The sequence below is a fragment of the Choloepus didactylus genome, chromosome 11 (genome assembly GCF_015220235.1).
Source record: "Choloepus didactylus isolate mChoDid1 chromosome 11, mChoDid1.pri, whole genome shotgun sequence".
Taxonomy (NCBI): Eukaryota; Metazoa; Chordata; class Mammalia; order Pilosa; family Megalonychidae; genus Choloepus; species Choloepus didactylus.
In genome coordinates, this window is record NC_051317.1 from 16,234,202 (window position 1) to 16,249,489 (window position 15,288).

The 15,288-nt window shown below is 41.8% G+C and overlaps 1 protein-coding gene across 2 annotated transcripts in view; it reads right to left on the minus strand.

Annotated features, from left to right (window-relative positions):
- The window catches only part of ITK (IL2 inducible T cell kinase), a 79,347-nt gene that overhangs the window by 12,589 nt on the left and 51,470 nt on the right, over positions 1 to 15,288 (minus strand). For both annotated transcript variants that reach the window (XM_037798915.1, XM_037798916.1), the window contains 8 exons: positions 13,156 to 13,238; positions 10,224 to 10,357; positions 9,738 to 9,812; positions 7,934 to 8,105; positions 5,452 to 5,668; positions 4,691 to 4,755; positions 4,484 to 4,602; positions 967 to 1,124 (listed from right to left, as the gene is read on the minus strand). In XM_037798915.1, coding sequence (XP_037654843.1) covers positions 967 to 1,124; positions 4,484 to 4,602; positions 4,691 to 4,755; positions 5,452 to 5,668; positions 7,934 to 8,105; positions 9,738 to 9,812; positions 10,224 to 10,357; positions 13,156 to 13,238 — 1,023 coding nt within the window. The remainder of the gene's footprint in view (positions 1 to 966; positions 1,125 to 4,483; positions 4,603 to 4,690; positions 4,756 to 5,451; positions 5,669 to 7,933; positions 8,106 to 9,737; positions 9,813 to 10,223; positions 10,358 to 13,155; positions 13,239 to 15,288) is intronic.

A 15,288-nucleotide genomic window follows, 5' to 3' on the forward strand; every position in this document is an offset into this window, starting at 1 on the left:
GGAACTTTCTGTACTATTTGCTTTATTTTTCTGTAAATCTAAAACCTCTAAAAATAAGGTGAGTTAATTAGAAAAATCAATGAGTTTAAAAAGTAAAACAGTGCTAAATAAATATCAGCTATCATTATTACTATAGTACTTAATCATTACAAAGTAGGCAATATTTGCTTTATGTCCATATTTATGTCTTTCTTTGTTTCCGATTATAAAAGCTCTAGGAGCCTACAGGTCAAGTATTATTTAACTTTCTTTTAAGAGTAAGAAAGGAGGTTCAGAGAATTGCTCAAGATTAATGACTAAGAAATGGGAGAGCTGAGTCCAAATCCTAAATGGCCTATAGTTTCTCAGTTCCACTTTGTTGTCCTTCAGTAATCTGAATTTTTGTTCACTATTTCAGCAACTTGAAACTCTGAATTGTACAATTTTCTAACTCACCACGGGATATTTGAGACTCCTACTGATGTGGTCGCACAGGCGGCGATCCAGGCATGGGGTAGCTGAGATGTCTGGGCCAGAGTTAACTGGCTCCCATTCTGAAACCCCAGACCTGAGAACAGGGTCTCAATAAAGTTTTGTTGAATGAATAAAATGAACTTTATGCCACTTTAATATTTTCACAGCACAAATGAACTTCAGTTTCCTAATTAATAGAACTAACTTCAAATACTTTCAATGGATTTCTAATGTTACAGGTATTTTTTTCTCTTCTCAGATTATCAGGGAGGGATTGGCCTAGGTTTATGGCTCATGACATTATGTGGCAAGTCAAGTACTTAAGGTCACTGTCAGCTCTGTCAGGGAAGGGGAATCTCTGTAGTTCATTCACCCTCAAAGTCACTTTTCTTCTAATCTGTTTTAGTCATCCCTGCTGCCTCCTTCTTCTAAGAGAATTCCTTTCTCCAGGGAAGGGGGGCGGGCCCTGAATTCACAGATTATAATGCAGGGGAAACCACTTCCTCTACTGACCTCTTTCCAGCAATGATTCATGATCTGGTAGATCAGTGAGGAGGCCAGCCGGGGCTTGTATAGCCGAAATCCTGTGCTGATGTCTTCCACCACCTCCGAGTTGCTTCGGTTTTCATATGGGATTTTGCCTTCGCTAAAGACTTCCCACATCAGCACACCTAGAGAAATGGTGAGCACAGAACGTGTAACCATAAAGTCCACAGACAGCAAACCAACAAACAAACCTCCGCATTAAGATTCACGCTCCTGCCTCCAAGAAGTACGATATCAAGTCCACCTAAGGCTGATAAGGCCTGACATGTTTCTACAGAACTGAGGTTTCTGAAATTTCCACGTGGTCAGGCTTGGCCCTTTGTTATCTCTAATTCAAATGCCTACAACTTAAAGTTTCAGGGAACATAAACACCAAGGTCTGTACAGATGATGTAAATGAATGGAGTGGGTGAGGTGTGACACAACAGGGACCGGCCAGGATCATGGAGAACTGCAGATCAGAAGTTCTGTCTTAAGGGGACATCTGCAATTCAGCTCCATCCAACTTATGGCACATGGGAATGAGGATTCAGGAGTGCCATATTTTCTGATTTTTAAAAAGAAGTCAGAAATTGAGAGTTTAAAAATGTGAACTCAATTTTTGGTCACTAATTTTAATTTTGAAGAATACCATGTAGATGGAGTATTATTCGCGATAAAAGCAAATGAGCTATCAGGCCTGGAAAAGCCATGGAGGAATGTTAGATGCATATTGCAAAGTGAAAGAAGCCAGTCTGAAAAGGCTGCGTACTATTTGACTCCAACTATATGATACTCTGGAAAAGGCAAAACAGAGAAAGTAAGAAATAGGTAGTTGCCAGGAGATCAGAGTTGGGGTTAGGGATAGGATAAATAAGTGGAGGACAGGGCATTTTAAGGGCAGTGAAACTATTCTGTATGATACTGTAACAGTAGATACATGATATTTTGCATTTGTCAAAAGCCATACAACTGTACAACACAAAGAGTGGCCCCTATGGTCTTTAGTTAATATGAATATATCAATATTGGCTCATCATTGTAACAAATGTACCACACTAATGCACGATGTTTATAATAGGAGAAACTGTATGTGCCTGGGAGGTATTTGGCAACTCAGTATACTTTCTGCTCAATTTTTCTGTAAACCCAAAACTGCTGCTAAATATAAAGTCTGATAATATTTTAATGAGGAAAAAAATACTGTATATGTCATGCAAAACACCTATTCAGTTTGTCTATTTTTGACTTCTGATTTAATCTCTTTTCCTTTTCTGCCCTTAGTAGAGACATCATACCCAGTTTCATTATATATATTCATAGGCTATCAGTGGGAAGAGAGCTTGCAATGGGCTAAACCAATGGATTTCAAGGCATAATCCATAGAACTTTAAGGCTTAGTTTCCCAAAGTGTGATCCCAAAAAAAACCTGCATAAAAATAACTTCAGAAGTTTGTTAAAAATGGCAGATTCTTGGGCCTCAGCCTGAACCTACTGAATCTGAATTTCTCAGGTTTCTCGGAGATGCCCCAGGAATTGTGGAAATTCAGAATTTGACTGTATGCTATTTAGCTCCCCAAAATGCCAGAATCTAGTGAGATTTCTTTGAAAGGGGGATTGTGCTGCTAAAGAACAGTTTGAAAACAATTGCTTTCATGTAAGCCTTGTAATGTATAGAAGACGAAACTGAGTAAAGGCCCAAAGAAGCTATTTCACTTGCTCCAAATAGCACAGTTAAGTAGGGCAAGACTCTTAAAATGCCTGTCTTAAAGTCCAATGGCCTTGAGGCAGGTATCAAACTCCCAGTCCATCCAGGTCTGTTTCTCAGATTGCCACCCCAGTTTTCTCACGCTTTCTTCACTGAACCTATTCTATTCTGTATGCATCAAGCAACCTCATCTCTGGACTCTCATCAAATGACACATCCTAGGTAGGGATAGACTTCAGCCAACCCTCTAATTAAAACAGGCAGCAGAAAATTCCCAGGCTGACACCCTGGTGCAGAATAAACCCATTTCATTTAGAGTGAGGAGGTGAGTGTGCCAAAGTGGCCATTTCTCTAAACACCTTTTAGAGGGACCCTGGGCTGTGTGTAGTGTGACCGCCTTCATCACCCATAGCGAGATGGCCACACATCAGCCCTAGCCTTCCTAGGTATATGCACTAGGTGGGAAAGAAAAGTGTTCCAAGAATGCTGTTAGTGCAGTTTCATTTCTTCCAAGTTCATTCTGTAATTTAAACCTGGCTAAACAAAGTCATAGCTTGGGCTGGTGGATGGGGACCAGGTAAGCATGTTTTAGGGAAAAGGATCAGTATTCATAATTAACAGACCATTTGGATGTTGGAAATAGATAATTTTAGAATATCTAAAATGCTGGAGAAGACTTTAAAACTAGTTTTCCTAAGAGATTGGATTAGCCAGATTCCCCCTGGTTTCTAATATTAGACAATACACTCAGCAAACCCTTCCCATCATATAGAAAGGTAACCAGTTCCTGCCCAAAGTACAACCTTTCTTGCAATCCAAATTAAAGAGATTGTCCAGGATATTTTTGTGCATACTTTAGTATGCATGAACTATGGTTTAGGATGACATGACAAATTCAGCAAGAACATTTAGTACTTCCTGCCACATCAACATCATCCAATCATTCTTTCATTCATCCATGTCCATTGCACTTATTAGAAATTCTAATTCCTTACTATGGCTTTCCAACTTTATTGGCTACCACTGTTTCACTAAGTCAGTACACCCTGTTCTTTGGATACACCAAACTTTAGATCTTGCTCATCCCTCTGTCAGGAACACTGTTCACCAGCTCTTCAAATGGGGTGGATTCTTCTCATTCAAGTTTCAGTTCAAGAATCCCCTTCTCAGAGTGGTCTTCCCAGACCATGCTACTTAAAGCAGCCTTCCTCCCATCCCAGGCACTCTCTATCCCATTACTGTGTTTTAGTTTTTTCATAGCACTTATTTATTACTATCTGGCTTTATTTTGTACGTGTATCTGTTAGTTAGTTTATGTGATTGTTTTCTGTGTATCTGCTAAAATTTAGCCCCAAGAGGAGTTAGTCTTTTATGCCCTGTGTATCCTCAGCTTCTAGTTTAGCCCCTGACCTATAGGAGATGCTTAATAAATTGTCATGGAAGGAATGAATAAAATGCTTATTGAGGGGTAAGCATAGAAATATAATGTTGGACAAAACGTGGCCCCTGCCCTCAAGGAGTTCATATTCTTATATCGCAACTCCCCCAGCTCTTGACCTCACAACAGCAGCCACCTGAGTCCTAAATTTCAACTTTTACTTTCTCCTCCCACTTCAAAGATCTCCAGGAATACATATAATAATGAGAACCCCTTCATGCTTTTTGGAACCGGTTTTACACCCAGACCCTCAGTGCGATGCCCTTGAGATCCGTTCAGGGCAGGTAGGCTTGCCTGCATTTGACAAAGGAAGCAGCTCGCCCCAGTCCCACATCACGTGGGGCCAGGACGACACCTACCAAATGACCACACGTCTGACTTGCTGCTGTAGCGACTGAAAGAGAAAACTTCTGGGGATGCCCACTTCACTGGGAATTTGGTGCCTGTGGAACTGGTGTACTGATCATCAAGGACGAACCTGGGAAGAGGGTGGAGGGAAAATGTCAACATCCAGGACCCTGAGTGCCCATTCCCAAGACTTTGCTGGCACCACATCCTCTTATTACCTTGTCATCCCAAAGTCAGACACCTTGATAACTTGGTTTTCTCCCACCAAACAGTTCCGGGCAGCCTGGAGAGGAGACAGGCAAATAAGAGTAAGAGGAATACTGTTGGCGAATAACTAGTAATTAAGGAGTCTCCTATAATCACAGTCCTTTGCTTTTCTATGTGCTGTTGTACAAGAGCATCAAGGAGCTTTACAAACATTAATTAATTTTCACGAGTGCTTGCTGGAAGTTAGCTAGAAAGTTGAATGTGTAAGAGCCTTTATCAAGATAAGCAAGTTTGGTCTTTTATCTTTATTCATGGGATCCTAATTAGAAAAGCAATCTATGGTGTTGTCTAAACAATGATATACTGTAATGCGACTTCAAATGATAGAAAATGTTAACTAAAGTTAGTTAGTCTTCTTAAAACTATTCCTCGATAGCCCATAGTTAGTATCACAGAGTGCTGCATTAGAGGAACTTTTAGAGATAACAAACTCCATTTTAAAAGAATGCAAAGTAAAACTCAGGGTGAAAGGGACTGCACACAGCTAAAGGTGGGGCTGGGGTTAGAGCAGATCTGAGTCCTCATGCAATTCTTTCCTTCTAGGACTTCCCAAAATATGTGGAGAAAGGAAGAAGTTGAGAGGGGTAGGGAGATGGTCAGTGACTTGGTGTTTGTTAGTGCTTTCCCAGTCTTGGTAGCGCTACATTTAAGGGGGACACACCCCTTCCTCCTGGACCCGCAGGTGTTTGCCCCGTCCCCTGCACCTTCTTACCAGGTCTCTGTGGATGACACACGCCTCCTCCAGGTAGGCCATGCCCTCACACACGTCCAGGCACATGCCCAGCAGGCTCTCCGCAGCAAAGAGCCCCCGCTGGCTGCGCAGGTAATCGGACAGGCAGCCATGCTCCATGAACTCAAACACCAGGCAGATGGGGGCCTGCTCCAGGCACACACCATAGAGCTGGACCAGTTTGGGGTGAGAGAGTTTCCTGGAGGAAAAAGGCAAGAGGTGAGATGGTCCAAATGCAGTCTTCTGAAAGTACTGAACATTTTATGGCACCTAAATACCTGATGGTCACTTCATCCAACTCATGGTTTTGAAAACAAAATCTATTCCTTGCCTAAAACAAAGTGAAAACTCATGGGATTGTGTTCATTGTAACTTGTCATTTGAAAGAGTAGTTCATTGCTTTGCATTGCATGGGACTGATCATTACTAGCAACAAGAACAAATAGCTTCATCTCTTTAGACCTTCCCAGTATCTCCTGGGGTATAGTTGACATAACCATATAATTTAGCATTCAATCTGGGACAATTTTGACAATGAAAGAGGACGCTATCAATAATACTTCTGGATAGCAGGCATAAACTGGACTGTCCTGGGCAAAACTGAGATGTGTGGGTTCATAGGTATAAGGGGCAGAACACGGGATATGTCTCCTAAGGACTTTGTTGATTCCCTTCCACTGTGAATTGAACCTCAACCTCCCAAACTGTAGAATGGAGGTGATGACCATGCCTCATGGAGCGTTTGTGAGAAATAGATTAGACTAGAGGTTCTCAGCTGGGGGCAGTTTTACCCCCCAGGGGACATTTGGCAATATCCGGAGACATTTTTGGTTATTGCAACTGAGGAGGAAGATCTAGTGGGTAGAGGCCAGGGATATTGTAAAACATCCTACACTGCACAGGACATTCCCCATAATAAGGAATTATCTGGTCCAAAATGTCAAATCTGGATTCGATTGAGTGAGAGAGGGTTTGTGAAAAGAGCTTTGTAACTTACAAAACATTATCCAAATGTTAGTGATTATTATCATTACTGGTCTACCAAATGCCTCAGTAATAACTTGACTCCAACAGCCAGCTCTTTGCTTTTTCTACATTTTGGGCTCATAAAATCCCTTCCTAGATGTTATTCATTCAACCACTGTTTACCAAGCAGTCCCTTTATGCCAGGCGATGTCAGGGATATGATGTATAAGACAGACAACCCCCTGCTCTTCTGGAGTTTACAATCTAGTGGAAAACCAGGCTATAAAAAGTAAACAGCAGTGACAGCAACTCTTACTCATTGGCTGGTGGGAGTGCAAAATGGTAGAGCCACCTTGGAAGACAGTTGGCAGTTTCTTACAAAGCCGTTTCTTACATAAGCTTACCATAGGATCCAGCAACTGCACTCCTAGGTATTTACCCAAAGGAGTTGAAAACTTATGTCCACACAAAAACTTGCATGTGAAGGTTTATAGCAGCTTTATTCATAATCTCCCAAAATTGGAAGGAACAAAGATACTCTTCAATAGCTGAATGGTTAAACAAACTGTGGCACATCCATACAATGAAATGTTATTCAGTGATAAAAGAAATGATCTATCAATTCATGAAAATACGTGGAGGAAACCTAAATTTATATTGCTAAGTGATAGAGGCAAATGTGAAAGGGCTATATACAGGGGCTCCAATTGTATGGCATTCTGGAAAAGGAAAAACTATAGAGACAGTAAATAGATCAGTGGTTGACATGGTTTTGGGGGAGAGGGAAGAGGGGAAGGGTAAGTGGAGCACAGGGCATTTTTAGGGCAGTGAAACTACTCTGAATAATATCATGTTGGTGGTTAGATGGCATCACACATTTGTCTAAACAAAGAGTAAACTCTGATGTAAACTGTAGACTTTAATTACTAACCGTATTTCAATATTGGTTCATCAATTATAACAAACATACCACACTAATGTAACATGTTAATAATAGGGGAAACTGTGTGTGTGTGTGGGTCTATAGGAACTCTTTGTACCTTCAGTGCATTTTTGATAGACTTAAAACTGCTCGCGAAATAAAGTTTATAATATTTAAAGAAAGTAAACATAACTAAAAATTTAAAAATTTATAATTTCAGAAGGGAGGTAGGAGGGTGACAGACCAGTCATAGAAGGCCTTTCAGAAGATATGATACTTGAGCTGAGAACTGAAGGCTGTCAGGGAGTGGAGTGGGTGAGTGTGAGGATGAAGGAAGGCTGGTGGGACTGGCATGTCATGGCCCAGAGGGAGAGATGGAAGGAGAAGGACGCACGCCATGGAGGGTCTTGTGGGCCATAGTGAGGAGTCTGGATTTTATTCTCTGTGCAGTAGGAGTCCACCGCTGAGCTTTGAGTAGGAAGGTGGCATGACATGGCATTAGAACGGAATTGAAATTATATAGTACAGACAGTCCTCCCCAGAGCATCCTTGCATACCCTTGTTTTGGCCACTCACATCATGACTTCAGCTTCCTCTATGAAGTCCTCTTCCGACATGGCCCCCTCCTGAATGGTTTTGATGGCTACTTTGTCCTTGTTGAGCCAGTAGCCAAGATGTACTAGCCCAAACTGCCCGCTGCCAATCTCCTGCACAAAAGTGAGCTCTGAGGGATCGATCACCCATTTTCCTGGAAGAGAGAGAAACAGTTTTCCAGGATAGGCAAGCAAAAGATACAGGGCACTGGGCTCCCAGGAGACTGTATAGCCCTTATATAGAATTTTAGCCTTTCATTACTATAACCCAAAGATGGCAACTGTTATAAGCCCTAGACTTAGAACTATCATAGATAAAATTAGAATCTTTTTTTCTAAATAATAAAATAGAATATTTTTTGAAACCATGAAAAATATGTGTGAGGAGGTTATATGAAAAGGGGAAGGAGGAATGCATTAATTGGTTTTTATAAGTTATAACCATTTCCTATATCTGATTATAAATTTTTATGCTCATTTTCCACATTTATTTTATTTTATTTGAGCTGTGGATTCATTCACTCATCCATTAAGAGCATCCACTATGTATGCAGCACTCTGCTAGGCTTCAGTGCGGGCAAGAGGGGTGAGGGTAGATTCAAAGAGGACTTGTGCAAAGGCACAACCTAGCACAGTGCCTGGCACATGGTAGGCTTTCAATAAATGTTCAATAAAAAAAGAAAAGTTTCTCAGTTTTCTCATCAGCAACATGAGTGGGTTGACCCAATAATCTCTGAAATCCCATCCAGCCTACACATCAGGGTTCCAGTTATTCGAGTAACCTTATTTCATAAGGAGTCATTGTCCTTTCTTGATCATTGGTCTAATACCATAAGCAACTACATTTCTACCTCTTTGAGGCAGAGACTTCACAACAAAAGGCTACTGAGTGTCTCCTCTGGGCCAGGCATGGTGCTGGTTTAGGATGAAGAGCCCGTGGCAGTATTTCTCCAAGTATTGCCTTCTAAACACCTTCATCAAAATCATCTAGGGCTCTTGTTTAAAATGCAGATTCCAGGACACCACTCCCAGGGATTAGGTTTGGGTAAGTGTTGGGTAGGGTCAAGGAGTCAACATTTTTAATAAGTAGCCCTTAAGACTTTGCACACTGAACTTTGAGAACCAACGACATGAGAGCTACAAAATGAAAATTACACTGTCCCTCTCCTCATCCAGGACACAGCTTGAACCAGGGGGTGCAGACTGTTCCAGACAGGTAATCAAAAATGGGTGAAGCAGTTTTCACAGGACAAGAAGCAACAGTTTGGCTGTGCCATAGGAGACAGATTTCCTGCCTAAACGCTTTCAAACCAAAATATTTTAAAATGCTGTTGTGCAAACCAACACATCTGTATGCTGCCAGCCTATTGCCCTTACAATGGACCCATACCCAACAAACTAGATGATGCAAAAGTTCTAGAAGATAGGTAGGAACAAAGTGCTAAGCCATTGCTTTCTAATATTTTTCTAATAGTATTTAGTAGAGTGCTAAATACAAAGTAGGTGTTCAATAAAGGTTTCATTGATGAGCTCTTAACTGAAAACCAATGGACACTGATTTTGACCTATAAAAATATGCTCATGTATCTACTTTTTTACTCATTCACATGGTAAATGTTTACATGTGCATGTCATCTCCAGATATACAATGTACCTATTTAATGATCATTTTAAGTTTGGAGAAGAGTTAGGCTCATGGAAAGCTCATTCAGAATTTGTCCTAGACCTTGAAGTACTTGATATTTAGCACCAACGCATAACATTCTGGAATGTACTGCTCTGCTCACCGTATCTCAGCCCTGCTGTGATGGGAGCTTTCTGTCTCCAGGAACAAACTGGATATCTGAGTCGAGTGACCAGGCCTGTGTTGATTGAAAAGTGACAGGCAGTGATTAGAGCTTTACTGTGGCACCTGTTCAAGTTAAATCACCAGGAAAAACTAATCCAATGCAATATACAATTCCAAAAATACAAGTCTCAAAGCCCAAGCACCAAAATCATACCCTTCCATGAAAAGATTCGTAAACAAGTGGGTAGGTGGTGAAATTCCATGATTTCAACACCAGAATTTGCTAATGGAAAATATGTAATATAATCAAATAATTGGCATCATTTCTATTGATATGTTTAGTTATTATTTATGGTCAGTCTGACTTGAAAAAATTAGGCTGGGTTTTTGCCCCTTTCTCCAAGTTCCCCTGGGAGGGCGAGATAACCCCACCCCCATTCCCTATCCCCGCTCCCAGCCGCAGGCCTTGTCCTCCAGGACTCACCTGCTCCGTTGTGCTGGTGATAATTGATGAGAAGAGGGATGGAATCAAACACATACTTTTCAGCCACATAATATCTCTTGGGGTTGTCATTGGTTTCTTTGATGTGATAGTGCTTTATGCAGGGGTTGTTCTCACTTATCAAATGGAATAAGGCAGTGATTATTAAGATGCCATGTTTAGACCCAAAAATGTCTACTGGTATCAGATTCCTATTAGCTTTGTTTCTTAAGCCATCACATGGATGGCAGATACATTCCAACTTGCGTGCCTTCTTGACAGTTTGGCCATGGGTGCTTGGAGCACTGTGTTAAGACAGACTCTGGCTGCGTCTTGAACTAGCTGGAGACAGTGCCAGGGTGGATCAGTGATGTTTCTCCCATGGCCACAAAATCAGGGGAATGGAATTTCATGCATTGCATGTTCACCATCCCTGCTCTATGGATATAACAATTGTCAGCATACATTGAGGAAACATCTCAGCCCTTTCATACTTACTTGCAGAAGAAACCAAGGCTTAAAAGGCTGAGGGCTTATCCCTATAGACAGCTCTTTTCATATTTGCAGAAAAGCATTAACATAGCAAGCCTGGCTGCTCTCCTTAAAAAGACCTGCTTGCAAAGTTGGCCCTTGGCTGGCATTCTGGAACTTGAATTTTGGGAGGGATCTCGCATTCCCTAACTGATAAGAGTGACTCACTGTGCCCAAACTGTACGGACAGTATGATTTATACTGCATACCTGCTTTCCTTCTGGGAGTCTGGAATTTTGGTACATGCTAGTCAGAGGGTGCCTAGGTGACCAGCCCCCAATAAAGATCCTGGGCACTGAGTCTCTAATGAGCTTCCCTGGTAGATTTTAACACTGCACACATATTGTCACAACACGTGGGAGAATTAATTGCATCCTTTGTGATGCTTCTGAGTGAGGACTCTTGGAAGCTTGTGCCTGCTTTCCTCCAGACTTTTGCCCCATGTGTCTTTTCCCTTTGCTGATTTTGCTTTGTATCCTTCTGCTGTAGTAAATCTCAGCCATAAGTATGATTATATGCTGAGTCCTGTGAGTCCTCCTAGAGAATCACAGAACCTGGGGGTGGTCTTGGGAACCCTGACACAGACTTTACTTCTCATTCTTTCTCCTTCATACCTCATGGAGCTGCAGGTTACTCTCCTCACTGTCCCTGTCCATGGCAGAGGCATGGCCCCCCTGTGATGTGTTTCATGTTCTTTCCCATCCCTGGAGCAGCTCCCTTCTTCCTCACCACCTGCCTGAGCCCAGCCTTTCTCCAGGTTTTGCTCATGTCCTCCATCCTCCAATAAGTATTGCCTAAGGACACCTCAATTATTTTTTCTCTTCTCTTAATTGTTATTGGATTTTGGTTTTTGCCAAACTGTTCAGTTCTTACGAATTTTCTAACCAGAAGACAATATGAGGACATGTTGGAAGCAATACAGTTATACAGTTATTTTAGGTTATTTGTTTTTCTTATTCCTTTGTTTTGTGCTGTTTGAATTGTTTTTTTTTTTAATTTTTTGATAAAGTGAAAACCAAGCTATTGCATTAAAAAATTAGCTTCAATTTAAAAAAAAAAAAAGAAGACAATATGAGCCCTGGATAGTCTCTTCAATGTTTTTCAGAGAAGGAAACTGAGGCCCAGAGAGGGCAAAGGAGCAGTGAGGACCAGGCAGTCAGCTTGGTATGTATAGGGCTTGGCCACTTAAGCCCCACTGCCTTAGGGAGGGTCCTCACCTGTGCTGGTTTGAATGTATTATGTCCCCCAGAAAAAGCCATATTCTTTGATGTCATCTTGTGTGGACAGATATATCAGGGGTGATTAGATTGTAATTCTTTGAGTGTTTCTGTGGAGATGTGCCCCCCCCCAACTGTGGGTGATGACTCTAAATAGATAATTTCCATGGAGCTGTTACCCCACCCATTGAGGGTGGGTCTAAATTAAATCATTGGAGCCATATAAATGAGCTGACAAACATAAGGAACTCAGTGCAGCTGAGAGTGACATTTTGAAGAGGAGCTACAGCCAAGAGGGACACTTGGAAGAAAGCACAGGAGCTGCAGATGAGAGACAGTTGGAAGATGGCCGTTGAAAGCAGACTCTTGCTCTGGAGAAGCTGAGAGGACAAATACCCCAAGTGCAACTAAGAGTGACATTTTTGAGAAACTGCAGCCTAGAGAGGAATGTCCTGGGAGAAAGCCATTTTGAAACCAGAACTTTGGAGCAGACCCCAGCCACATGCCTTCCCAGCTAACAGAGGTTTTCCAGACACCACTGGCCACCCTCCAGTGAAGGTACCAGATTGCTGATGTGTTGCCTTGGACATTTTATGGCCTTGAGACTGTAACTGTGTAACCAAATAAACTCCCTTTTCTAAAAGCCAGTCCATTCCTGGTGTTTTGCATTCCGGTAGCATTAGCAAACTAGAACATCACCCCTTTGATCCCCGGTTTCTTCTATGTGAAATGAGTATAACAACAACTACCTTAAGGGTTTGTTGGGTTTAGAAATGATGTCTGTAAAGTTCCTGGCACCTAATAAGGACTCGATAAATGGTAGGTAGGTTTATTAGCAAAGCCAGGACTAGAATTCATAGCTTCTCACTTCCAATCAGAAGTATATTTTCTGCCACTCCATGTATTAAATTATACTCATCAAATACAGGACCAGGCATTTTATTTCTCTAGAACTCTGCATTCAGGGAAGCTAATGGGGAGGAGGACCTGGCATTCAAAGCTCTGTCATTTTCCTGCCATGTGCCTTCAGTTATGCCCTTAATCTCCCTCTCTCAGAGGGAATAGGGAAAACATACAATATCTAGTGACTTCTGCCTTTCCCATTCCCTGATATTGCTGTGCATTACCCTATTTGCCTACCTCGGAGGGGTCCCTTCCCACATTGCTGAGCTGAGTTAGGACCATACCTTGCAATGGCCTTGGTGAAAACAGACACGGTGTATGTTCCTGGAGTCCTAGAATCTCGAACCATGAAGGCTCCTTCTTTGCCCTGGAATGGTTAGAAAGGATGGAAGGTTAGTGATCCCAGGAAATCAGGATCCACTTACTTGCCTGTGAAAGGAGGAAATACAACATTTCAGTGGACAAAAAGCAGGCTTTTGGTAATAATGGCTACTATTTCATTCATTCACACGGCAAAAATTTCTTGAGCTCCTACCATGTGTTGGGGAACCTGTTCTAGTGCTGGTTTAAAGCAGTGAATAAAGATAGATAAAAACTCTGCACTCACAGAGCACACCACACAACAGACTCTTTACAGATATTTTCCAACCCTCACTACAACATTGCAGTCTAGCTATTAGGATACTGAGTCCCAGAGAGCTTAAGTGACATTCCCACAATCCCACAACTAGTAAGGACTGGAGCTAAATTTGAACCTTGGCATGTCAGCAGAGCCTGCTTTCATTCTACTATTCTGCGATGTCTCCGTTCTCCCCAAAGCACAAAACTTTCAGTCCTGTAAGCTTTATCAGTTCCTTAGATGAAATGCATTTCTCGGACCCTTTCCAGAATGCTGATTTTGCTGGAGGACAGAAGGTGAAAGAGCATTAAGCTTCTGGATGCACAAGGGAGTAGGTAGAAGGGAGCACCCCAAGAATGTACCTTTTATCACCTTGACAATTTTGCCAGCACTACTGATGAAATAAGCACAATAGAATGGATATACTAGTTTATTCAACTCCCAGTGGGAATTTTCAAATCTTAACTCGTTTAGAATTCTTCATGCCTTACACTCTGTTACTACCCAACTGTGAATCTGTCCTGGTAACAGGTTAGTTGGAAGGTATAGACTCATTTTCAAATTCTATTACTAACTTAGACTTAGTAAGAGTCAGTAAGGCAAGAGGCTTGTGTGGAGGCCATTTCTTTGTAGTATGTAGAGCGAAGTATATAACATCTAGAACAACACAAGCTTCTCCATCCCCAAACCCCAAAGATGGGTTGTCTGCACTCTAAAAACAGGACACATAAAGGGACATGCTAATGCTTGAACCATGGAATCTCAGAGTTAGAAAGGACCTTAAAGAGCTTCTCTGGCCCAGGGTTGCTCAGCCTCAGCACTATTGACATGTTGGGCCATTGTTGCAGGGAGACGTCCTGTGCATGCAGATGTTCAGCAGCATCGTTGGCCTTTACCCACTGGAGCAGGCATTGCCAAATATCCCCTGGGGGACAAAATCACTCCCAGTTGAGGAACACTGTCTAAACCAATTCTTTATACTCCTGTGTTCCAAACTTTATTGATCATCACAGTCATCTGAATTAAACAGCAATGTCAACAGCAACAACCAGCTGATCACATTTCACCCCAGACCTATGAAATTGGACTCCCCAGGGCAAAGCTTGCTATGTGATTCTTATAGATATCCAGGTTTGGTACCTGCCGTATTGCTTAATTGTAACAGTCTTCCGAAATAGTGCTGATAGTTAAAAAGCTCATCCTTGTATGAAGTCATAACCTGCTTCTCGTAACTTAGCCCTAACTCTGCAGGGAGGGTTAGGGGAGAATTGGCCCATACACCATTGTGCATTCTTACCAAAACTACTGTTTACCCCTTTAACTTGGGGTTTGAGTACTAAAAAGTTAGACTTTTAAAGCCCCAAACCTCCTTTTATCTGTGCTCTGAGTTTCAGTCTATTTTGAAGTTCAAAGCTGAGACCTGAATCTTCAGGTTTCTATTGTTCAGCTGTGACCTCCTTTCCCAAGGCTGTGAGTTTGGGTGGCCAAAGCTGCTGCCTGAAAGCAAGGTAGAATTAAGGAAAATGAAGAAATCTACTACCTGACAAATTTCTGTGGTGGCTTGAATTATGTACCCCAAATGCAGACCTGTTCTTAGTCTTGATCTGCATTCCTGTGGTGTGAACCCATTGTCAATAGGGCCCCTTGAAGATGCTTTTGAAGGTGTGACCCAACTGAGTGAGGTTGGGTCTTAATCTTGGTTACTGGAGTTTTTTAGAAGCCGAAGAAATTCAGAAATAAAGAAAGAGATAGAGGGAGGAGCCAGAGATGTAAATCAATATAACCTGGAACCCAAAAA